This window comes from Pagrus pagrus (assembly GCF_965226575.1).
Source record: "Pagrus pagrus genome assembly, chromosome: 20".
In the NCBI taxonomy this organism is placed as follows: Eukaryota; Metazoa; Chordata; class Actinopteri; order Spariformes; family Sparidae; genus Pagrus; species Pagrus pagrus.
In genome coordinates, this window is record NC_140207.1 from 12,247,558 (window position 1) to 12,272,916 (window position 25,359).

Genomic DNA, 25,359 nt, shown 5'->3' on the forward strand with positions numbered 1-25,359 from the left:
GTTTTAAACACACAGAAATGTCTTCTTTTTTTCTGTACTGCCGTTGGTAACTGAGACTTCACAAAAAACATTAATTATGCAATATGCATTAATGCACAAATGACTGGAGCATTTAACCCATACTAATATTCACATTAGCCCAGAAGAGGAAATTCCCCAGGGCTGAGACAGAGCCATATGCGTGAGGAGAGCAGAACACAAGAAAAACAGACCACAGCACAAGAAATCTGTTCAAAATGCAGAAAAATGTTACAACTACATTCAGGTGAAGCATCAAAGGACTTTAGTGAGACGTTCATAGTCCTCATGATGTGGGAACTACTAGATCCTCGGCACAGGCTGGTGAAATGTCATGTCCACACACACAACGGTCTCTGAAACGTTATGTCGGTGGGTCACACTGGGCAGTGATACAGCACTCAAGTCTCAAAACCAAGAGGCTCAAGCTTTCTTCACTGGTCACCAACCACAGCCAGTAGCCATAATAGGCGCCGTCGTTTTTATTCATGAGTCTAATAAAGCTGAATCTGTCTTAAAGGCGTTTACAGCGAGACTCAGGGCTCATGAATAAAAGTGGAAGATAAAAAACACCCCTTTTCATAAACCATAAAATGTCCAATTTACCATATCAAGGGCCAGCAGGGTGCCTATTCATAACACGGGTGTGATGTATGCTAAGGATGATAAACATGAAAGTCAAAATATACATAAGAGCATTGAATTGAAATGTCCCCTTCATATCAGTAACAGGCTAAAAAAAAAACCCAACTATGGCAGTGGATTCATCCATGCTGTGTCATACACTGCGTATAAAGATATATGTGCTGCACTGGCTGAGGCACCAAATCAACTGCTGGGTGGTAATTCACTTTTGTCAGGATACTGATAGCAATGCATAATGTTGTCTTTGTGTTGTGCACACAAAATGCAGGCTAATAAAACTGCAAAACTACAGGGCTCAACTCTGGATACGTTAAATCCAGTACTTGTACGAACCATGAGCTGTTAAAGTGCAAGAAGTAGATGCAATTTTTCCCACATTTGAGCGGTCATGTCTTAAGGTTTTATCAAGACTGAGGTTCTTTTTAATCAATGAAAGAAAGGAAAAAAAACTTTGATTTTCTATCCCTCCTCAAGAAAAATAATATCTCAACTGTCCAACTTGCAGAATTCCTCATTATATATTCTACAGTCTGCACGGGAAGTGGCTTTTTGGGTTGAGTAAATCAAAGAAATGTAGGAGTAGGAACACTTCCCGGACCGAAATTTAGTTTGTTAGGGATGCTCTTTGGATAGGGATACAAAAATCCCAAGGGAACTCCACGTCACTCTCCTTTAAACCGTTAAGGTTTTCTAAGGCTTTTTGATGGCTTAAAAGAGTGTGCCTTGGAGTTTTGTGATTTATAGCATTTTGGAGTTGATTATAACAGAGAAGCAAATAGAAGAGGCTCCTACATACAACAACTTCAACTTGTATTTGACAACCTGATGCAGTTCAAGGCACTTGGTTAACTGTATTTCTCTATACTTACATTTTCAGAAAGGTGAAGTGCTGATCACACCCCACCTCCCTCACTCATATGCATTTGTATCGTCTCATATTATCCAATCTTTCGAGCTCCATTTTCAAAACTCTGTCACATATTTTTGTACGCCTGACACGACCGAGCCCTGTGGCTGCAACCTTTGTGACACTATTTTTTTTATTAATTTGACCTGATGTAGAAAAGCCAAAGACCACTAGTCATGGTAGTCGAGAGAGAAGTAATGCAGCAATGTAAATTAGAGTTTCCCCTAAAAAGAAATCAAGAAAATAGAGTAGACCTTTCTGAATTAAGCTACTACGTAAGGGACAGTGCCCAACGAGTTGTCCATTATCAGAAATTAATGGACAAAATGTAGGCCAGAATCATCTTTATCATGTGTAAAACATTACATTGTAAGGCCTACATTAACCTTTCAAACAAGACATGAAAAATCTTCATTATACATAGTAATGTTCTCACTGTGTGCATTTAGAGATACAGTGCTGAAAGACCAAACCGGCTATAATCTATTAAAGAAAATCTCTGAACTTCAATTTAATTATTCATCAAGAGTCTGTAAAAGCTCATTCAGTACAAACTATCTTGGAACAGTAACTACACTCAATAAAACTTCCTGTACATTTCTTTCTGTATGTTTGCCTAATGAGCTTCTAATTCATTATAGTGGGAATGTTTTTTTTCTGTGAGGCAGCCTTGAGGTCAGGTAAACATATGGTGGCGTGTTTAGCTCTGAAAGCTCTAACAGGGTACAATAAATGACGTAGCAATGTGTGATTATCCTCTCATCTGGAATACAATTGTTGAGTAACATCTCTAATATTCAAACTGCCTCCATATTAATCAGATTACAGTCCCAATCCCCTAATCCCTGTTTACCGATGGCTCTGTTTTTGTGCCGTAATCTGATGTTCTTTTATTCCGCGGGGGATTAAATTGTGTCATGGCAGAGCACAGTAATTTGTGGTGTTGTTTTGGACAGAGAGGGCTCTGTTGCTGCGCAGGTTGTGTTTTTTTTTTTTCTCTCACAACAACAATTCACTCTGGATTTGAGCAAACAAAAACAGGTGCACTGGAGTGCTTTCGTTGTGCAAATATTTGCACCACACAAATCAAATCGCGAATGCTGTCGGGCGACAATTCCCTTGTTTGTCGACATTTTAAGGTGCTGTTGCTTAAATCAGGTTTTTTTTTTTATCTGGTTTCTTAAACTGGTGGGAAAATTCCTTAACACGCCAGGATCAAAATCTATAGAAATTAAAAAAATGCAAATTAAAAAAATGTTATTTTTCCATCAGATCATTAAATTAACAGCTAAATTAATATTGTTACAGCAACACAACAATAAGTGTTTGCCTATTATCGTTGATACACGCCCAAGGCGCCCAAGACAGCCGTGAACTTTACATTACTGTGACCTTAACATCCAAATAATGTGCCACTGTGTGATGAGAGCTGATGCAGAGCGCACAGTGACCTATGGCAGCATCTCTGGATCACATGAACAGGCAAAAACAGCATGCAACTTCACACACAGTCAAGGCTGTAAAAAGGTAATGAAAACTATGTTAAAAGATAAAAACATAGCCAAATTTTATCTGGGCTTACTGGAATCTCTGCATCGCTTCTATGTCTGTGTGTGCATGTGTGTGTTCTTGTGTGTGAGACAGAGAGACAGGGATCACTTGTCCTGATCAATATGCAGATCCGGACCCTCTCAGGGTTCATTAAAGCTAAAGCGAGGTGGATTTCATCTCCACTCTCTGATATTCATTAACTCTGGCTTCCAGATTGAAATAAAGACATGAGGATGACACAATAACAGCGTGAATCACTCACTGCTCATTTCATACACACACACACTTTCTCTTTGTTTCCCTCGCGCACACACACACTCACACACTCAGTGATCTCGAGACAAATGAGAGGCCTGACCAATGGAGAGTTGTGTTTAAAGCTATCCACAAGCCAGGACTGTGTGTTCTGATAGTGGCGGCTACTTGTTTATGTGTTGATCAAACAACTGTTCATCACCTGATTGCCGGACAGATTTCTGATTAGATTATAATCTGAAGATTAGGATGCAGCACAAACAAGGTTAAATATATTGTAAACAAAGGCATAAAAATATTCATATTCAAGACAAAAACAATCCAAACACTGAAACTGAATTACAATCACCTCCTTTCTAGGAATGTAAAATTACAAAACGGATTCCGATCTAAAAAGTAAAAAAGAAAGCAAAAACAGACGATCTGCTTCCCTCTGTTGAAAATCTGTCATGTTACTAGAGCATGAAACCCAGGCCGTTAGTGTAACACTTGCTTGGCTGATCTTCCTGATGTGCTGAGTGCTACTCGAGGCTTCAGTGTATCTGTCTGAGCAGAGGTCTTTAACAGCCATGAATGCCAAGCATGGGGGAGGCAGGCCAGGCCAAGCGTAACCACGGCGGCCCAATGTCCTTGGCTCCGCGGCGGCCTTCACCTCACACTCCCTGCACAGTGAATTTTATGGCTAATTTCCGGCAATTTATCCTGGCACTTTCAGAAGAGAGATTCCTGCGGGAATAATGTGCATAATTTGCATAAATCATCCTGATAGAATGCATATCAGCATGTAACCCCCCCTTGTCTGATGCTGCAGCGTTTACTTTGTAATCAAAACTGACTCTTTTCCACCGGCGGATGCACAAGAACCGTGAGAAGGGGGTCTGAGTTTAGCCGAGTAATTACTAAGGAATGAAACACACACACACAGCGGCTCGTGCACAAAAAGCTACATCAATAAAAATAATCTTTGGATTCAGCATTACAAATATTAAAAAACAAGTTTGTATCTCTATATTTACTTGCTTTTAAAGTGTGATACTGATGCACTGAGACAGAAATAGTCTCATCTCTGCTTCTCAAGTGCCAAATTAATCATAAAGCACAAACACTCCAAATCCAATTATTTCCTCTTAAAGTAGGTGCTTTTTTTTCTCTCTCCAGAATCAAGTTCTCTTTTTAATCTGAGCTCCTAATTTCACCATGGACATCTTCCTTTGTCCCGTGTGTTGTAGCAGCGAGCCATCACACACAGTTTGGTCCACAGGCCTGTTTCCAAAAGCTCCCTCTGCGTAAGCGACCGATCGTCTGAGGAGAAGAGACGGGGGTCAGTGCGCGACGCCCCCCTCCACCCCTCCCTTGCTGTGATCTAATTTGACGTACAGTGAGAATGTGCATATTCTGTTGGACTGCCTTCGTTACTATAATCAGCCGCGGTCAACTCGACTTTGTTGGTCGAGGAGGTGTGAGATGAAGGAGGGAAACGGAGGAAAGATGAGGTTCTGGATTTCTGTGCATTTGGAGACATAAGGCATGCGGCCTGATGGAAATGCTACACAACACGCAGGCTGCAGAAGAGGTAGTGGGTTAGCTAATCCGAGCAGACACACAGACAAAACATGGCTGTGCAGGGAAAGAGCCCTGCACTCGTTACATGCATTAGATTTTGTGACTGACAGGAAAGAAGTTGAAGTGTGCGTTTTAGAGAGCGGTTTCTGTGTCGCCATACTACCAGGTTCTTCCACTGGCCCGCATCCCGGAGTCTCAACATCTCAGATGGTATCACTGGTGACAACAGGACAGTCGTCCGCCGGGTGGACGTTAATCACAATAATACAGGGCAGGCTAATCACGACTCACTGATCAAGCGCTAAATGACATGCCTGCCGTACCCACTGTAACCAGCCCACTGCAGAGGGATTCACACACCAAGACTAGCCCTTTTGAGGGGGAAGGGAGGGAGGAGGAGGAGGCGGACAGTGGTTATGAGGCTGGTGCACAGCCATCCAGACAATAATTACTCGATGACTGTGGTCACATTAGGGATCAGTCAAAGCAGATTAATTTCGACTGATAGCATTGGTCCCTCCTAAATGCAGATTTTCTTAATAAGAGTGAAATTGTGTCGCTGAGAGGGTGAGGGACTGTGAGCTTTGCTATATGGGGTACTCCAATTATGTGGAGAGACAATGTCTTCTTCTTCGCATGAATCAAACAGTACTTCTGAATGTCAGTGCAAAAATTAGCACGCAAATGTGTTTTTCAAGTAGCCCGGTCTGATGTGCGTGTTTGTATGCGTAGCACAAATGAGGCTGTGTGTGTGCGGTACGGTAGGCCTTTCACTAAATACCCAGAGACCCAGAGAATTACCCAGAGCAGAGAGGACAGCATCTGTTTGTGTGCTTGTGCCGAGCAAACAAGGCAATTTAGAGAACACCAAGGGAGCAGCTAATAAACACAACCTTATTCCCCTTTCCTCCTACACCTGGCTCTGAATAATGCAGCGCTACAGTAAGGACGTCTGTCTGTCTTTGTGCGAGTGTGCTTGTGTATGTCTGTGTGTGTGTGTGATGCAATGCCAAAGCCTGGTTGACCTGACCAGGAGGGTTGCCTGTATGTTTTTGCACGTGTATGTGTGTCATATGTGTGCATGAGCAAATGTGTGGCATGTGTGTGCAACCATTCATCATTCTACAGTGAGAGGCATGCCAGTGCTGCTGGGAAATGGCAGGTCTGTGTCCCATCACACCCCGGCGTCTTTGTCTGTACTGCCAAAGCTGCGCCAAAATGTCTGCCCTGGATACCTGGCATAGAAACAGCACTTTACTGTACACAAAGGTGTACGGATACCAGGCTGGCAGAGACTGCTTTCTCTCGCATGGATGCAAGTCACCATGGCCTAATAGCAGTTGTCCTTTATTGTGGGCAGATAAAATGGATGTCATCCACTGTATTTTCAAGATACTGCATTTAACATGATGATTAACAGGGATGCATGAGATTTATAATGATAATGGGAAATCTGTATTATCGGTAATTTATGGGCTAAAATTAAATTATAGCCAACTCAGACTGGCTGGCAGTATCCACTTTTAAAGTTGGTTTACGATCTGCCAATAGAAGGAGGAGGAGAAGATGAAGAAAAAGAAGACAAAGAATGCGAAGAAGAAAAGGACAAAGAAGAAGAAGAAGGAGAAGAAGATGAAGAAGATGAAGAAGAAAAAGAAGACGACGAAGACAAAGATGAAGACGACAATTTCAGAGGAAGACAAAAAGTTTGAAATTTGCAATACATATTCCACAAGGGCTCAGAGAGGATTTGGTAAAAGTCGGTCTTAACACAACAAATCTTATTAGATCTTTGGAATATTAAATCATCCATCTTTGCTCACGACACCTTATCCTTTCTTACCCTCAGGTGTGCATAAAACTACAGGTTATGAACTTCTTTTTAAAATACAAAAATGTAAAATTATATTAGTATCAGCCAGGAGTAGAAGGTAATTATCAGTTATTGTAAATTAGCTGAAAAAATTTCACATCTTGCATCTCTATGATTTAATAATCAATAATTAGAATTTTGATGCCATAACCTTTGTAAACATGTCTTAAAATTTCACTCTGTACCTGTTTTTTCTCCACATCCTGCAACTGTTGCAGTAAACCCGCTTTAATGAGACCTGCAGCTTCGCTCGCCGCCACCGCTGACTCTGATATGTAGCCAAAGTGACACCCAGTGAAACCATGCATCGGACCAGACACAAAATGGCCGTCCAGTGCCAAACCCCGCCTTGGCTTTCACTTCATATCACACCACAGGGCTTGGCTGCGGACTGAAGGCTTTACAGTGCATTTAGGGAAAAACTCACAGCCCTGTGTCTGCATCTGTCACTTGCAGGTAGATGTAGCTTTTCATGTGCTTCTCCAGCACTACAACCACAAAACATGACCATTAATAGATTTCAGACGTGTATTATGTGACTTTAGGTAGATTTTGTTGGATCATAGTTCACAGAGTGCAGTCGAATCTACTCGGTGATTAAGTTTGCCCTTCAACTACGAGCACTTCAAGGTCTCCTCACCTCTTGTGTCACATACCTGGCAGCCTCAGAAAAAAAAGACCACGTTCCACTCGCCTTTGAGCCTCCGAGCCAAGAACACCCTGGAATAAAAGAGTGGGAGAAATTAAGTGCAAAAGGGGAGATTATTCTGAGTTATTACATTGATTAGATTTCCAGAATGCTAATTAAAAGATGTTAGAACATGGGCCCAGCCAAGGATCAGTGGGCGCTAATGAGGACCAATAGGCCCCTGTAATCTGTGCTGTAATGAGAGTGGTTTAAATGTTAAGTTTGCAGGGAGACGAGTGGGGAGGTGGATGGACGGACAGAGCTTAGTTAGAGCAGCAATCCTGGAAAACCAATCCCACACTGTCATTACAAGCGGTAATGGTGAGGTTTCACAGCCTCAGCGAAAAAAGATAGAAATAAAAATAAAATGAGTGAAAAGCAGAGAGAAATTCAATTATACTAAAGGGTTTTCGCACAATAAAAACATTTTATCATTAGACAATTAACAGGATAGTTTAATGGCTGAAGGTCACATACCCCCTTGTCTTGTATTACGGTGAGGCCTTTGTAAAGTTACAGGGCAGTATCTTTTAATGGAGAACCGGTTAGCCCACCCTGCTGCTCCTTTCTCCTGCTGTTCCCTCGGGTTTTATGATTTCAATAAATGCAAAATTGTGCTCAAATAGGTCTCCTTTCAACATTTTCTAACTTTGGATACTGAATATTTGAGTTGCAGTAAAGTGATGAAGAAAATAACCTCAGCATGAAAAAAGAACATTGTATTTTCACCATTTTCACCTTTAGGGCTGCAATTAATGATTCATTTTGTCTATAAAATGTAAGAAACCAGTAAAAAACTAATAAAAAGACGAACTATTATTATAAGTTCCCAGAACCAAACGGTATTCAGTTTACTTTCATAAGCTACAAAAAAGCATCAAATCCTCAAATTTGAAAAGTTTGAACCTCTTCTGCTTCAAAACTAAGAATTAATCGATTACATAGTGGTTAATTTTCTGTCAATCAACCGATCAATTAGTCAACTAATAGTTTCAGCTCTATTCACCTGTTTGATCACCAACTAAATACAGGAGGAATGACAATAATCAAGCTTTGAAAGGAGGAATCAATCTGCAGCAAAAAGAAACTGGCAGGATAATACAAACCAGACGGTTATGAAGTCAACTGAAATTAGAGCGGTCGTTACTTATTCAGTGGATGCTCGTTATTAGCAAATGAGTCCTACTGACAGGTGCACCCCACTCATTTACAAATTAGAACATATCACTATAATCAACCTGCTAATTTATCACAAATAATGAGTTGTGTGGAAAACAGGCTGGTAAATACACCAGGAGAGTATCACGCTAATGGGTCTCACTGTTTATGGCTTGTGGTGTGCATGTTGGAGTGGGTTCAAATAAACATGATCTTATTATATGTAACTTCACACCGTTATGGACAAATGCCTAGATTTTATTAAGGATATGTTTATTTGCCTAATGTTATATAACAGTCTACAGCCAAGTTAGCAGTTCTGTGAGGCTGTACTTAATGATGACATTACATTAGCATGCTTACAATCTAACAAAGGCAATGCTAGCATTTTGATGTTAAGCTGGTATAATGTTTATTGAAAACCCACTGCCACGTCACCCATTGGTTTGTTGACTACTGCTTTGAGGCCATTTTGGGTTTTTGCAACCAGAAGTGACCATATTTGGACAAGAGGGTGGAGCTGGTGAGGATATCCCAATCAGACCTTACTGAGGGCCCGATATGACATCATGGTACTGGTATGTCAGTCACATGGTAGCCACACCATATTTATTTATCCTCTAGTTTACTTTAAATGGAACCATAATTTACAAAATGAACATCATGCAGAGTTGAAGAGGACTTGAAACTAGCGATCAAGACCTTAAACTCATGAAGAAACTATTTACCGAGGTAATAAATCAAGTGAGAAGTAGGGTCATTTCCTCATAAGCTTACATACAATCAGACTAGTTTTTGAAAACACTGGAGTCACTTCCTACTAGCCATTAGAAAAAATGCAGGTGAATATCTGTACAAAGTCTAATGGCAATCGACCCAGTTGAGATATTTCAGTCCAGACTAAAGCAGACCGACAATGCCATCACTAAAAATCATTAAAATAAATAAACATATGTAAAATTTATGAAGGTCCAACTTTTTGTCCCCAGTGTCAGGTCTCATAGATAGCACTTAAATAAACATGTCAACTGTCTCTACTGGCGGTGACACATGGCCATCATGAGGTACCAGGTATGTGAGAGTTGTGTGTTTAACCGAGCTTGGGGCCTAACAACCAACCCGCCTTATGGTGCAGAAAAAAAGAGAGGCTGAAATTACAGCAGGGGTTTGACAATGCTGATAGGCTATAAAACCATGTCATTTAATGCCCCCTCTCACCCCCCCTCAGCCTCAGCCTGGCTCTCTGGTCTACTCACCATTAAGCCAATTCATCACCTCCTCAGAGAAGGCCATGAGACAGATCCAGTCTATCAGTCACTCTTTTTAGGATGTGGTGACTATTCTGATGATCAAGGATTTCTGCCATATTAAACACAGACATGAGTGCTGAGGCTAAATCTAAACAATGACTTCAGAGAGCTGCTCAAAACAAAACAGCTCTCTACTGAAAAAGTGAGCTTGAAAAGCCACAGTAATAATATCACAAATTAAAATATGAAAACACTGATGTAGCAGTAATGTTAGATTTGGTCTGCCACTTGAAGCCAGTTGTTTGATATGTCACTTTTCTAATGACCTCTCGAGAGAGGACCCCGCATTTGCATTTTTGGTCCCTGCTCCTGTAATGGAAAAAGGTACAGCGGAGCATATTTCACTGGGCCTGTCAAACCCACTCACGCCCCTCTGCAAAGCACTCAGGAACTTCATTCCATTGCCGCCCGTTCTCACGGCCGTGCTATGAAATTGACTATGACAAAATTAGCAAACCTAGACTGTTTGGACACGTTCTCAATATAGTGGGTTTCTCTTTTTTTTCAAAATGCAATCAAGCCCTGGAACATCAAACATGAAGTCTCCTTGAAAGTTGTTTCATCTCTTTGGTGCAATATCCAGAGCGGCTATAGATTTATGTAATCGCAAGCTTGTTAGGGAGATTTCTCAGGCCTATTGACAGTGACGTGCACTCTGGTTTGGCTGAGGTGACATCTGGGAAGCACAATTCTGCTGCACCACCACGCAAAAGCAATTAGAGATCTATATTCCCAGACAGGTCCGGACTTCGGTCTATGGTGGAGGGATACAAGCGGTGTAATGTCTTTATTAACATGACATGCGTGTCCCTTACACCCTCTTCGGATGACAATCAAAGGGTCATCATGGAAAAGGGGGGCAGCAATCAGTTAAATCACAGCTCTGTGGGCAGGACTGTGTTGACAGGTCAGGGCATCAGAATGCATTTTCCAAGTGAACTGACCTGGGGATAAAAAGTATCTATGAAGATGTAGGAAAAAAAAACACACAGGAGTTTTTGAATGAACAGCAACTAACTGAAACAATTATCAGAGAATGTGACAGCTACTGTATGTTAGCAGAGCAGGCTGGTTAATTAGAAATGGTTTGGTTTCAGTTGAACAAGCTCAAACACACCACTTCAGCATTAAATGAATCTCTACTGGTTAAAGTAATTAGTTCAGTCTATTAATTACTACAATCACCCATTATCATGTAGGCCTTCATTTTAACATGTTTCATGGATGTAACGAGCCTGCAGCAAAGCCGCTTCCAGGGGATGTTCTCTGTTTGAGTGCTAATTATTTTGTAATTAAAGGATAAGCCTGGCATTAGGCTATATTTCTTATTGTCAACAAATCCTATTAAAAAGTCCAAAGCCAACAATGTTTTAGTCTGTCTCGTAATGCTTCCAAACTTCACTACCATTCCTGTGGCACTCGAGCCTCAAGCCCATTTGTTCCTGATGAAGATGTAAAACTTTAAAAAGAAAAAAACAATTTCATTTAAAAAAGGGAAAAACATTAGTAATTTCCCCCAAAAATTAGACACTAGATTTTAGCAGAAATTACTCAAACATGGGGAAGCAGTCAATTTGTTGGGTACTATTTTCAGCTGTGGATTAATTACCAATTAGGCATATGACGATGTCCACAATGAACCATCAAGCAGGACGATATCGTTGTTGTTGGCGACGTCAGCTAGCCGGCTAACTTGAGACAAAGTTTGCTAGAAAGAAAACTCAAATAACAATAGCATGATTGAGAATAACACACTAACTAAGTGGGACACATACATTGTGCAAAATAATGCCAGTTTCCATTTTTATAATGAGAAGAAACCTCTACAGCATCTCATTTTACCATGCAAACCGTGTCCACAGCGCTGGGATTTGCAGGAGCCTTACATGCTGGCCCTCTGTGAGCTGCGATGAAATAAGGATGGGGTCTGAGACGGAGGTGGAGTGTGGTAAACAAGGCGGCCCTGCTCCCCAGCTGTGAAGGTGACACAGGGACGCTACACGCAGAACAAGCCCTTTTGATTAATCACAGGATATTTACTAGCTCAGATCTAATCAAGGACTGCAGGATCACAGGCTACATCATACACGGCCCAGGAATTTACACAGCAGAGTTAACCTGTCACCTGCCACTGTGCTCTTCCTTACATCTATAAACAGTGTGTATAGGTTGGCCAGCAGTAGTTACACACCACAGGCAGGCGCCCTCAAACAGCTCCAGAAGTGATTGTTTTATTTCCGCTGAAACAATATAACCTGCAGTCAGATACTAAACACATGTCGTTTGATATAAAACCTTATGGCAGAGTGGAGAAAGAGCCATTTATCTCAAGGTGGTCGAGGTAATGGGACACAAGAACGTGAGCAGTTTTCTCACAAAGTCAACTACAGCAGAGTGTGCAGTAGTCTGTCCTGCCAGCCTGTAGCAGTGGGATACTTATCTCCTGATACAAGCCAAGGACTTATCCAAGATTACAAGCAAGAAAGGATTAAGCAATTGTGATCTCTGATGGCTTCTGAAACGACTTTTGAAATCGATTCGGCACTCAGAAGGATGTTTCTGTTCAAAGAGCAGCCATTTAAAATAAGGATGCACGATATAGATTTTTTCAGCCGATACCGATAATCGATAATTATCTGCTTCTCATATCTGATACCGATAAGATGACCGATAAAAAACATCCACACCAGCGACCACATTTGTCTCTTTCTTCTTTGTGTTTGTCGGCAGATTGCAAACCAACTGTAAAGGTGTGTAGATACTGCGCTGGTAAGTCAGTGAGCGCAATTTGGCTTAAGATTATCAGCTCTATTAAATTAATTATCAGCCAATAACCGAATATATAAATTTCCCAATTAGGGGCCGATAACTTGTCGTTGTTACGACATGGCCCCTGCAAAATAATGTCGGGAAGAACTTGTTTTGCATGTGGCGAGGCGAGCCCTGGGATTAATAATGGCTAAATTTCCCGCAAGAGAAGTGAACAGCTGCCAGCTTGTTTATATTTGTACCGTTAGACCAGGTTAGGGTTAGGGTAACTTGCCAATTTTAACGTATCGGTTTCCAGCTCAGAGGTTGTTGTTTTTTCTGTGAATTGAAGGGAGGAGAAAGCCCCCCTAAACAGGCGAACAGTGGCAAGCTTATACCAACACTGTACATTGAGTGAGCCAAGTCAAACTGTGCATCCTTGAAGCCAAAAACACCTACTGTATATTTCTTTTTTTTTTTTAATATTTGAGCAAAGCTATCATTGCCTCCATCAGCATCCAAGAATTAACCTTGCATGGATTGGGAGATACATAACAAATGAATGTAGAAGCATAAAAATGCATACAAAAGACTTAAATCATGTGGCAAAACAGTTAAATTCTTAAAACACAAGTGCGCTGGTACGATTTGTATTTCAATTAGTTGTAGCCAACATATAACAATAATTATACTTTTGTAAAAAGCGTATGTCTAAAACTGCATGAAATTGATATAGACGTAACCTTTAGCCTGACCTGTGAGCTGTCTTTTGTCGTTAGCACGTCTACAGGAAGAGACAGAGGCTGTGGTTGAAGTGCTGCAGCCTCTCTCTGTTTATGAAGGGGTCGAGATAAAGTGTAACCTGCACTAGTGTCGCCTGGAAAATGTCACTCCACAGGGGGGGGTGTCTCCGTTCGAACAGGTTTAAAAAAAGAAAAAGAAAAAAAAAACCTGACAGCAGACACATAACAGGAAATTCACAAAGAATGTTAAAAGGCCAAAATATGAGGAGAATGAACTGTATCTGTGCTTCCCTGATTGCTCATCCACACAAATGTGATGAAGCCCTCAGCGACGATTTGAGATAAAACACTCTTGTTTGTGTTGAATCACAAGTGATCTGTGGTGTTTAGGCAATAGATCACTTAGCGCTATTGAGCCAGATATCTGCCGCATGAGCCCCGGACAAATAGTTAGTCTATTAGACGAGAGCGTTTTTGTCAGTCTCCCCGTCTCCCAGATATTTCCTCAGAGTGACGAGTCACATTAGACGCCAGGAGGAAGAGTAATTTCAGTGTCACATCCCTTTAGCCCGACCTCGCTGACAATCACCAAGAAGAGGGCGTTCTCACTAAAAATTAATCACATTTGCCTTTTTAATGGCATCCCTCACCCCTCTGCCAAGAATTCACAATCATCTTCCTGCCATTGTGTTGCTCCGGCAGTGTGGTATCTCTGGCGGTGACAAAGTGATTTCAAGGAGTGTATCAATACTTACATCACCCCTCTGGCCCTCACTCTTCAGTGTTGACACTGCAGCACTCGGAGCCAGGCCTCGCTGGCAGAAGGCCATCCACTTTAGAGATAAACAGACAGAGATACGCAGCGGCGGATTTAAGGCTCAAATACATCACGTTTTAAGATAATAAATTGTTCAAAGAAGTGAACTTCTATCCTGCAGGGACACTCTTCCGGTGAGAAAACATCAGGTTTTTTAAGGTGGCACCTATTTGAGAAAGTCATTGGTGTTGGTCGATTATATGTTCACAGTGTACCAACAATGAAGTAGAACAAGAATGAAGATGTGTGGGTGATATGATCATATATAAGATGATACATTTGGACTGTTTTTACTTATATTTTCATGTGTATAAAGGGTAATATTAGAATTTAATATTATTTTCACATTAATGCGAAGATGTTTCAAGATTTTAGAGGTATTTAATTCAATAGATGACATTTCCATCTGGTTATTTTATCCAAAAACAGTTTATATTCCAGAAAATTTACTTGATTAAAAAATGTAATGCTATAACGATACAGATATGGTCACTGAAAATTAATTCATGACACACTCAACAACAGCAAAGAGGTCAAAATTGTTTGAAAAATGTATAAGCAGCCATTACACACAACGTTTGAAACATTAAATTAGATTAGTAAGCTTTGTCAGTGAAATACACGACTTACCGTGAATCATTTTAAAAATGATTGGACTTGGTGGTATAAATAACATCATACAGATGTATATCTGAAGAGAAGACCTTGAACTGTCTCATTCTCTCAGTAAAGACAGAAATGGTTACTGCTGCCATCAAATATTCAGACAGACTTGTAATTCCTTATGAGTGAGCAGCCCTGTAAAAATGACTGGGAAACAAAACACTTGTGGTAAAACAATGTTCTGAGGACATTCTGTCAGATTCCTCTCTTTTTTACAGATTTCATCACTGAGCTGCTGTGGCGTAAATGCTTTAAAACACTTTGACATAACATGCTGTGTCCAGAGACCCTCTACCTCTGAATAATGAATCTACAGTATGTTCCGAACAGCTGTCTCCTTGCAAGAAGTTTTTTTTTAAAAGGCTTTTGGTCGCATCTCCCAAGTCCCGTTTTAGAAACCAGCATAATTCGAGATAATTCACCTGATTCTCGTCACGACAACAACTGACCAATCAGCGCTGCTTCAACTCACAGCAATCTACTGTTATTGGCCAAGAAGCGAAGACAAAGTCGCTATCAACCTCCATTCTTGCTGCCCCCGCTCTTCATATTTAATTCAGAGGTTGTGTATTTCTTTATGATTGCAACATCTGTTTGCTCCCAGTGCCAGCTCCCTCCGTCAGCCACCCTCTGTTCAATAATTCCTGTCCTGACCCCTAAGAGCCCCTGACATCACAGCACCGGCTGCTGCTCAAACTTCACTGGGACCAGACACAAAGGGACAGGTGCCCGCTACCACATCATCTGGTTTATAAACCTGCATCACCTACATCAGTGGTTCTGTTGTTGTTACAGTAAGCCAAGTGAACTCTTTCATGTCCTTGTGGAAAAAAAACTGACAGGGATACGGATAGAGTCCTACATATAACACAAGAATTAAGAAGACACTGTATCATCACTTCATCCAATTGAGCTGATTATAGTTTTTTAAATCAGCTGAACGATTACATGCTCCTCTACTTCATTATGTATGTCATGTGCAGGAGGTGGAAAAAATGAATGGATACATTTAACAAAAAAGGGAGGAAATCCTGCAATCAACAACCTTTGGAGTAGTATTTGCAATTGTGACTTAATTATTCTGGTCATTTTATGCCTTAAATGATAATAATATTCTTATTGTCCCAAAGTCAGAAACATTTTTAGTCCATCTCTCAATAAATGGGACTTGCCTGCCATGTAGTGTTGCAATGATTCATAGATTCACTGTTTAGCTCTTAACTATTAAATTAATCGCCAACTATTTTGATAATGGATCAATCTGTTGGAGCAATTTTTTCATGCTCTTCAGCTTTTTAAATGTGAATATTTTCTGGTTTTGCTACTCCTCTAAGACAATAAGCTAATTATCTTTGGGTTGTGGACAACACAAGGCATTTGAGGACGCCATCTTGGGTGTTTGAAAACACTGATTAAATGTTCTGACATTTTATAAACAAATCAACTAATCATAAAAATAATGGACAGATTAACTAACAATGAAAGTAATCATTAGGCCCAGCCATAGTACGCTGCCTGTGATTGTCTGCCCCAAGCCCACCTGTTCATACTGACGACTATAATTACAAGGACAGGCTACAGATACTGTAAGTAGTTTCATTCATTTTATTTGTGTACATGGAAACAGGACCCTTACCTGAGAACAGCAAATCAGGTTTTTCTGAATCCTCTCTGTCTTACAACAATTTCCATCCATCTTTATATTCAGTATTAAACGCTCCCATAACGCGTGCATCAGATTTCTTAACAAAGTCTCTTAGTCATGCCTGCTTTTTATTGGTAAATATGATATTATCTGCTCTCTTTTTCTCACATGACAGACTGATAACATAAGGCATGCTTATGTATTTCACATGACAGTCATTCAGTGAGCTTCTTCTCTGGGCGGGGGGACTATTTTCAGCTGTGGATTAATACACACACAGGCACCAGTGAGTATTTATAGCAGGGGGCAGTTTCAGTAGGATCAATTCATTGTTGGTTTTGGTCTTTCATGGGATTTATTGATGGTAATTCTATACAAATTTAGATTTTTATCATTTAACAACACTGGTAAGAGGATTTTGTTATTTTAAAGTTTGGCAGTTTTTCTTATTATTAATATTTCTATCGTTGGGAAAAAAAACAATGGCTTTAACTTCTATAGCCGGTTTACTTGCATCAGATTTCCAGCTTGTCAACACTTATGACTAATCAAAGCGTTTTGTCTGGTTATCTCAGCATGATTGTCTTCGTCAGAGGCACCGAAGGTGGCGGGGTCCATAAACAGATGCTACCCACTGACCTTAGAAAACATGGCGGAGGGGCCAGATGTTTGCATGACCTCACAACCTTGGGACCAGCTGATGTGGCAGTGATGGAGATGGGTACTGGCAGAAGAAACTGATCTAGTGGCATCAGAGGTTCCCATTTTTCCCGCTTTTTCTGAGTCGGTCTTAACCCCCAAACTGGGCAATCCTGGAAGGCAGGGAAAGATGGAGGACACACGGAGAGAAATATGTAAACACAGAAGAGAAAGAGAGAGTGGGGAGGGGGGGACTGGTCAGTGGTGCTGACGGTTGTCACAGATGTTGAGTTCAGCACAAAACTCTGCCAGAAGCCATTATGTCAAGGCTAAGTTAGCTGAATGAACAAGAACAACTCCAGGCCCTGCCACTTTAAATCTCGCTCAAAATTCAACAGCTGTTTCTTGAACGAATGCAGATGCAAAATAATGATAATAATGCCTACTTACAGCTCCTGCTTAGAAGTAAACAATCCTTCTTGACCACACCCTGTTCTCATGGTGGCTTACCAGCTCTGCATTTCTCTTTTGGAGATTTAATTTTAGAGGCAGCAAGGGTTTTTGGCAGGCATTGTCAGAGTGTAAAAAAAAAGTGTAAAAGAGTATTGTTAAAGAGCTAAAAATTAATGTTTTTAAATTTCAGCATTTTTTTTTTCCTTTACGATTTCAAAGCTGTAACCAGAGAGAAAACATAGCTGTCAGAAACAAGCAAAGCATCTCCGTAATATATATCTGCAGTGTTGAAGTCGCTTCAACATCATTTCTCCTCAATTCAACGCCTGCGCTTGTCTCTTCTGGCATCTGAAATTCTTAACATTTTGACTGGGTGCATCTTGGCTCCAAGCATCTTCACTCAGCTCAGAGAATGTCTTTGTGCCAAGGCCACAGCCTGTGGCGGTTTTCCTAGTGACAGATGAGCATGTCAACATGTTTGTGTGCACGCGTGTGTGTGGTGAAACAATAGGCCTTGTAAGCTGTGAACTGTGCTGTTATGGAAAGAACTGCCCGGTTATCCAGTAACCAATGCACCAACATATTGATTAGATATAGTAGCATACATATAAAGAAATACAAGCAAACATATGAGCATGTATGGGCACACAAAACAGACCTCTGAGACGTTGCTTCTTCGGTACACAGCACTTGGCCTCACACAGATGGACTGATAACGCTCACTTGTTGTAATTACTTGCTGAGAAACAGTTATATAAACAGTCGGACAATTTGTACATCCCAAGACATATTAATGAGCAAATACACAAGTGTGAATATCCTCATTTGTCCGAAGAAGAATCTCCCGAAATGATAACGACATGAAACAATAAATGGTGAGCAGCACCAAAAGAGAACTGCGACATGTGGATCTAAATCTGTCCGTCCTGTCTCCAGGCCTGTTGGCAAAGGGCAGCTCAGCTGTAGCAGGCAGATTGTGTGAACAGCGGACTACGAACATCTCTCCACAGGCCATACCAAGGTGTCTAATCCAGGAAACACTGTGAACATACACCCTGTGGGCTCCCACAGTGCACTGCACAGCCCACATCCCAGTGCACACTGCAACAAATCCTCCATCTTAACAAGCCAGTTTGTCTATTGTTGAGTTGTAAAACCTTAAATCATTCCCAAACCACACAATATGCTAATAGGATGTGATTATTTCATTTGTTTCCAATACAAATCTGATTGTTTCAAGACTTTTAGAAGGCTCAATGTGAGAGCAAATGACTTGATAAAATAGTGATTTTGCAGTCAAACAGGGAAAAGAGTGCAAAAAGAAATAGCTTTAGAAAATAAAGATATTGTATTTTTGTATGACATAAACCTCAGGATTGGTTTGCTTCATTCTTTAATAAAACTTGCAAGAGTTGGCATTTGTCTGAATTAACTAGTACACTAATATTATCAGACGATAACCCAAGTCAACAATATCTGCAAAATTCAAAGGCAGCATTACTAGATGTGACACGTTCGTATCTTTTGTCAGTATTTCTGCACCTCCAGAAGTCTATGCTTGTGATATTTTTGTGGAGATTTATATAAAAAAAGAAAAATCCAGTGTGATAAATTTATAGATATTTCATTTACACATTTCGGCACATTACCTGAAGAAATATTGCCAGCTCGCCTAGGAGTGCGTCTGCTGTCCAGCACCTGTCATATCGGCTGAGAGTCACCCACGTCACAGGGTGTCGCGAAATGACAGCTCCCAATGTCTGCAAAGATGAAGCCTCGGGAGGAAAAAAAAACAGGACGGATCGAAATTTCATACTCCCAAGTATATCAAAGTGACTCCTGTCAGCATTGCATCAAAGCGGAGAAACAGGAACTGTTCATTTTTACAGCTGAGAGTTGGACAGTGGAGGGGGGGTTTCTGGGGAAACGGGGTAGGAAGGTGTGCGCCGTAAATTATGCTGGGTGACTTCGAGGAAAAACAGTGACAATGAAAAGCACCTTGTCAACCATTGTCCATTTGGATTTATGACAGCAGAGTCAGAATAAGGCTGTGACAGAGGGTGACGTTAAAAGGGGAGTTTTGACGCAAAGATGAGGGTTTGAGTGATTTTCAGAGATCTAGTTTCCGTACGTCAAAGGCAACAACGTCCATGTGAAACCTCGTGTGACACCGTGAGTTGACTGTTGCCTGTAAGGTGCAACACAGGGGTAAACCGTCATTTCATCGTACATATTTTGAGGGTTCATCATTCGCTTTTTTGCTGGATGTAGCCACCACTAGAAAAAAAACAAGAATAGCAACAGTAGAAAACGGACACTGTGATATTTTGTTTTTCTGTGATATACAGTATATTGGGATATGAAAAAATACACCAGATAACTTGAATAACTATCTTTGGAAAGAATTAATCATAATATGGGGGAATTCGTAGGGGAGAGCATTTCATCAAACAACCAAGCGAGCCCTGCTTTGTTTGATAATTTGATTAAGAATGATCAATGATTGTTCACTGTGATGTCATTCACAAGCAACAAACTCATGTATCCAAGAACACAATCAGATGTAATTATGTAATATTACACAGACTTCTCTTGTATATTGGTCACGGAAAATGAGAACCTTGTGAGTTTTCCTTTTGTATCAAGCAGCACAAAAGTTGTAGCATGACATTAATTCACCGTAATTGACATCGACCTATATACACCTTTTTTTTTTTACATCAGGATCCAGGCATTATTCTCTGTTGTCTCAGTAAATGGGGTCTATTCTGGGCCCATCCTCCATCTAGGTTTTGGGGAAATCCCTTTAGTAGTCTTTGTGTAATCCTACTGACCAACCAACCAAAGAACAAACAGACAAGGGCAAAAACATAACCTCCTTGGTGGAGGTAATTATACAACTGAGAATAGATACTGCTGCAAACATGTGTAATGCAAATTAAACAAGAAAGGAGGGAATTGTATTACTATAATAAGTGCTTACAAATTGTAGTACGGCAAGCAAAAACACGATTGGAGCATAACACAAAATAACATTGACAGTCACCATGGGGCAAGCCTTTTAACCTAAGCAGTCTGGATAAACAAGTGTGTGTCTTTGCTTGTACAGGCCTACAGTGCTACAAGATACAGAGATACGACTTGTGCAGCAATGACAAATATTAGAGGCTCGAGGCTAAAAGAATCCAAGGCAACCAACATCTGATTTTGTCCCAAGGCCAAACTCTGCACTGCACTGTGGGCCACTTCTGATTTCAGCACTAGCTGGTGTAACGCAACCAGCCATGCATTAGCATTGGCCCTCCAGTTAGAGCAGGCTCTTAGGATCCTGTCACCCAAACTTATCATACACTCTCACACACGACCAGACACACTCGTGCAAACAGGGAAAAAGCAGACTCGTTTGCTGCAGAAAGAAAGCACAGACCTTTATTAGCTGCATAGATCCCTTCCTATCCCTTTTTCTCTGAGGCACACAAACATACTAATCTTACTCATTCACAGAGGGACCATTATTCAACATTGTTCAGACCATTGAGACCTTTTCCACTGGTCAAACACACAGTGGCAGGGACGTCCCTCTACACAACATAAAAGACTGAATCTCCCCGTTAAAGCAGCCAGCCCATCTCTCTCTCCACTTAGAGGGGGGCCCGAGCTAGCATACAAAGTTCAACAACTGTGAAGAAGGAACTATTAAAGAGGACACACAAAGCAGTGACCTTGACTGACAAGTGCTCTTCATTCTGGCCATAAACAGCAGTGGGGCCTGATAAGTGTTCATCGGTGCGGGGAGTAATGACCTATCCGTCAGCAGCGGTTGGGCTGTGTGAGGTAGTATAAATGGAACATACATAATGTACAGCAATAATACCAGCACGCTCACAGCCTAATGTATTATCATTATTCTTGGGGACCAGGTTTTTTTTCCCCCTCCTCTAACCCTGAGTAGTGTGCCTCAACACGGCGGGTAAATGCCTCCCGGCCACGATAATTTCATTCTAATCTTTGTTCCATATTATAATTTTCATGGTCAGAATACACCAGGAAGCAACGCCACGTTTCTATCAAGGGCTAAACAGAACACAGGCCATAACTGGAGGTTTTATGTGACTGTATAACCCTCGTTCTTAGTGCACCAGTCAATTTATGATAAGAATGGAGAAAGCTGTAAATTTATGTGTGATGGCCCATCTTAAACAACATCATTACAAGCCGAACGAGCCTCTGATAGGACGCTGAAGCTGTACTCAGAACATGTTTTTCAGAGGAGATCAGAGGAGATGACTACAAGATTAAACAAAGTTTGTAAAAAAGGAAACATAGCATGCCGTGTTTGTTATAATGAACTCTGCCCGAATCACTCGCTACTAGCTCATTGTGCATGAATGTCATTATTTATAGATCTGAGGCAGGGAGGGAAACACAGGCGGACAAGTCCTCATGCAACAGTATTGGACTCACTTCTGACTTTGAGATTAATGGCCAGCAGTTTGTTCAGCATCTTCACTTCAAGCTGGACTAGACATCAACACTGTCAACCTTACAGGTAAGGGTAAGACCTCGAGTGGATTTCTAGAAGCAAAGCACAATGTAACTTTTTCATAGCTTCCTCACCATAAACGAATCATACAACAATTTGGGAAATAAGCTTATTTGTTTAAAATGAGAAGATAAATACCATTCTTGTATCTTTAAATGTCCGGTAAATATAAGTCTAAAGCAGCTAGTTAGCTTAGTTTAGGCTAATTGTTTTCCTCTTTTCTAATCTGGTCTGTTAGGTGCTTGTGGTGTAGTGGCCACATTATGAATTGTAGGATCATGAGAGCAAGATTGTCCCAAAAATATCTTTCCCTATACACAATTATTACAAAAGGAATGGTTGTAAAACAAACAATGTATTTTTGTGTATAACCTTGTGAGACACGTTCACAGTAATGAATGAGGCACCACACTGAATTGTGGCATTCGGTTTTTTTTAATTGTGTGCTTAGCTAGGCTAATAGTTGGCAGCATGTCACCAGAGTTACCGCTAACTGCGCCTCACAATACTCTTTGCTGTAGCCATTTATGGCTTTAGATACTCCTGCGATTAGCGAGTTAGCACAGTCAGCCATGCAGGTGGTGGCTTTATTAGCTAACTCCTGTTCATCACACAATGCATGGAGTTCATTTTGATCATTTCTATGTTAGATAATATGGCGAACTGAGGTGTGACCTGCTGTGACTTAAGAAATGTAACTGATGGCTGACAGAGAAACTATATCTCAGGCGACAATCACCAATTTATAGCCCAAGCGAAAAAGCATAAGCAGTCAGTCAGGAGTCAAATAAAAGTGTTGAAGTCCCATATAATCAGTCGGAGCTCTTAAAAAAACATTAATTTGTGAGCCTTTTGTGTGTCTTTTGTGGGTGAGTTTTTAAAAATAAGACACCATCTCACTGACATAAACAAAACCAAAGAGGTTTATCTTTCAAAGAATATCATACCACAAAATACTACTTATAGTAAGAGCTAATTCAGTCTGGAATTCTAACTGGTTGTGCTGGGAGTTATCATGCAACACCACTAATTAACAGGCATTTCTGAGGCCTCCCACACACATACTGCACCCAACTCACAGCCAGTGTCCTCATCCAAAACTCATCTCTGCTCTACAGAAACAAGGATATGCAGTGCTACGACACAACATTCCTATAACACATACTGCATATTGTAAGAATGTATTCTTGGAAAGTGAAATAATTCCATTAGGAATACAGGAATAGTCGAGCTGCATTTCCTGGAAAAGCATTTGTTTGCTATTCAGAAACTAAAATAACTGCTCCATGTTATCACAATGACGTAGCTAATGTTTAATTAATGTTTTAGGGAATTTAGGCCTACTCTAAATGCTGTAAATATTGCGTGCAGGCCCGTCTCATCTCTCTCAGGTATCCCTACAGAGCAGGGGAAAAATGAAGGATGCCTCCAAAGCTTGGAGACAGTAATCTCCCCTGTGGAGGTCAAATCTAACATGGCAGGTTAGTGTCTGTGGAGATTGACAGCCTGGAGAAATACTGCTGCCAGGCACCCACAACGCACAGTGACAGTAAACACCTCCCAGGAAAAAGGCTGGTTACCAAGCCTTATAGAGCGACTGTCAGAGGGCGCCAGTCATCAGAGCTGCCGCTGACTCCACGCTGACAGACTCTGTCAACCTATCTCTATCATATCGAAACCATCTCAATAATGTGAACATCAACTCACCCAGGAAGTATAAACATCCAACCTGGACACATCTTCATCAGAAACATTTGTAGGGAATCTTTATTCTTTCTGCGACATTCTCATGCATGATCAGCCACAGAAACACTCTCATTTCCAAAGATCTTAGAAGAGATTGTTTATATAAAATCATGACATTTCCTGTGACCAAATACTGTAGTCTAAATTCGAAGTAGAGAGTTACTGGTGTTTTTTGTGAGAAAACCATTAAAAGTCGAGCAGAACTAAAGATATTCTTCATGCTTTACTGCAGAACTGAAAGGATTAGTTGATGCGTCGCTTAGTCAAACAGAAAACTATTCATCCGAAACTGTTTTTAAGTAATATTTTAAGTGATTCAAGCTTCTCAACTGTGAAAATGTTTGTTTTTTCTTTGTCATACATGATAGCAACCTGAAAATCTTTGAGTTTTCCATTGATGGTCGGACAAAGCAAGACATTTCAAGATGTCGGCATGTTCTCTGGGCACCTATAATGGGCATTTTCGATTTTTATTATTCATTTGCGGACATTGTTTTGAGCAAACATCTCAATTAAAAGAGAAATCAGTTAATAAAATGATAATGACAATAAGCAGTAGTTGCAGCCATAAAAGGAACAACTGTATAAAATCATGACAATATACTGCAACTTGTTTGTCAGCATTTCATGTTTATATTGTAAATTTCTGCAAATGCTATACCACAGGTAAATACTAAATAATAGATCACAAAACTCAAGGAGAACAAAGGAGCCTTTAAGAAAAACTCTTCATTGTAGCATTACAGTTGAATACATAAGGCTGAAAAAGCCAACACTTAAATCTGTGTTGTTTACTGTGGTTGCACAGAAATTGTAATGCAGTACAGCACACCACTAATTGCATGAAATATGTTATCTTACAGGCTTGTGCTGTCTGCCTTTCATAAACAAAGGCTGACAGATCATGCCCTCAACCAGTGACCCTGCTGTGAGCATATGCACTAATGCAAGGTCACACTGGAGACTGGCCACATGAGGAGAAAACAGCCATCCAATTTGCCTTGTGAGCCCAACACGGACACAAACTACTGATGTAGTCATCATGCCCCACAATAAAACGTCAGTGCGTTAAACGGGGCCCTTTTTTCATTAGCAGCTCTAATAAATGATGCTTCTATAAAACAGAGGAAACCCTTTTATGTCTGCGAGAGGAGAAAATGATAAAGGGATATCACTGCCAAAAAATCTGTTGTGCGCTCAATGTCAAGGAGGCTCCACTAGCTCCCACTGAGCTCAGCTGTGTGCAAAAGCATAGCAGCCTCTGATTTTCATAATGGCAGGTGGCCATCTTTAAATCAGAGATGTACGTGTAATAATGTCCATATACCACAATGGCATGCCTCAAAACATTCCATGCTCCAAACACTAATCATTAAATATTAAAGAATAAGTCG

At 40.7% G+C, this 25,359-nt stretch overlaps 1 protein-coding gene across 3 annotated transcripts in view; it reads right to left on the minus strand.

Moving 5' to 3' along the window:
• Positions 1-25,359, minus strand: part of LOC311249408 (uncharacterized protein) — a 50,734-nt gene that overhangs the window by 626 nt on the left and 24,749 nt on the right. For 2 of the 3 annotated variants that reach the window (XM_084340423.1, XM_084340421.1), the window contains 3 exons: positions 17,224-17,396; positions 14,215-14,292; positions 7,469-7,532 (listed from right to left, as the gene is read on the minus strand). In XM_084340423.1, coding sequence (XP_084196549.1) covers positions 7,469-7,532; positions 14,215-14,292; positions 17,224-17,396 — 315 coding nt within the window. Of the gene's footprint in view, positions 1-7,452; positions 7,533-14,214; positions 14,293-17,223; positions 17,397-25,359 lie in introns of all 3 variants that reach the window. The other variant, XM_084340422.1, reaches the window with a different exon arrangement.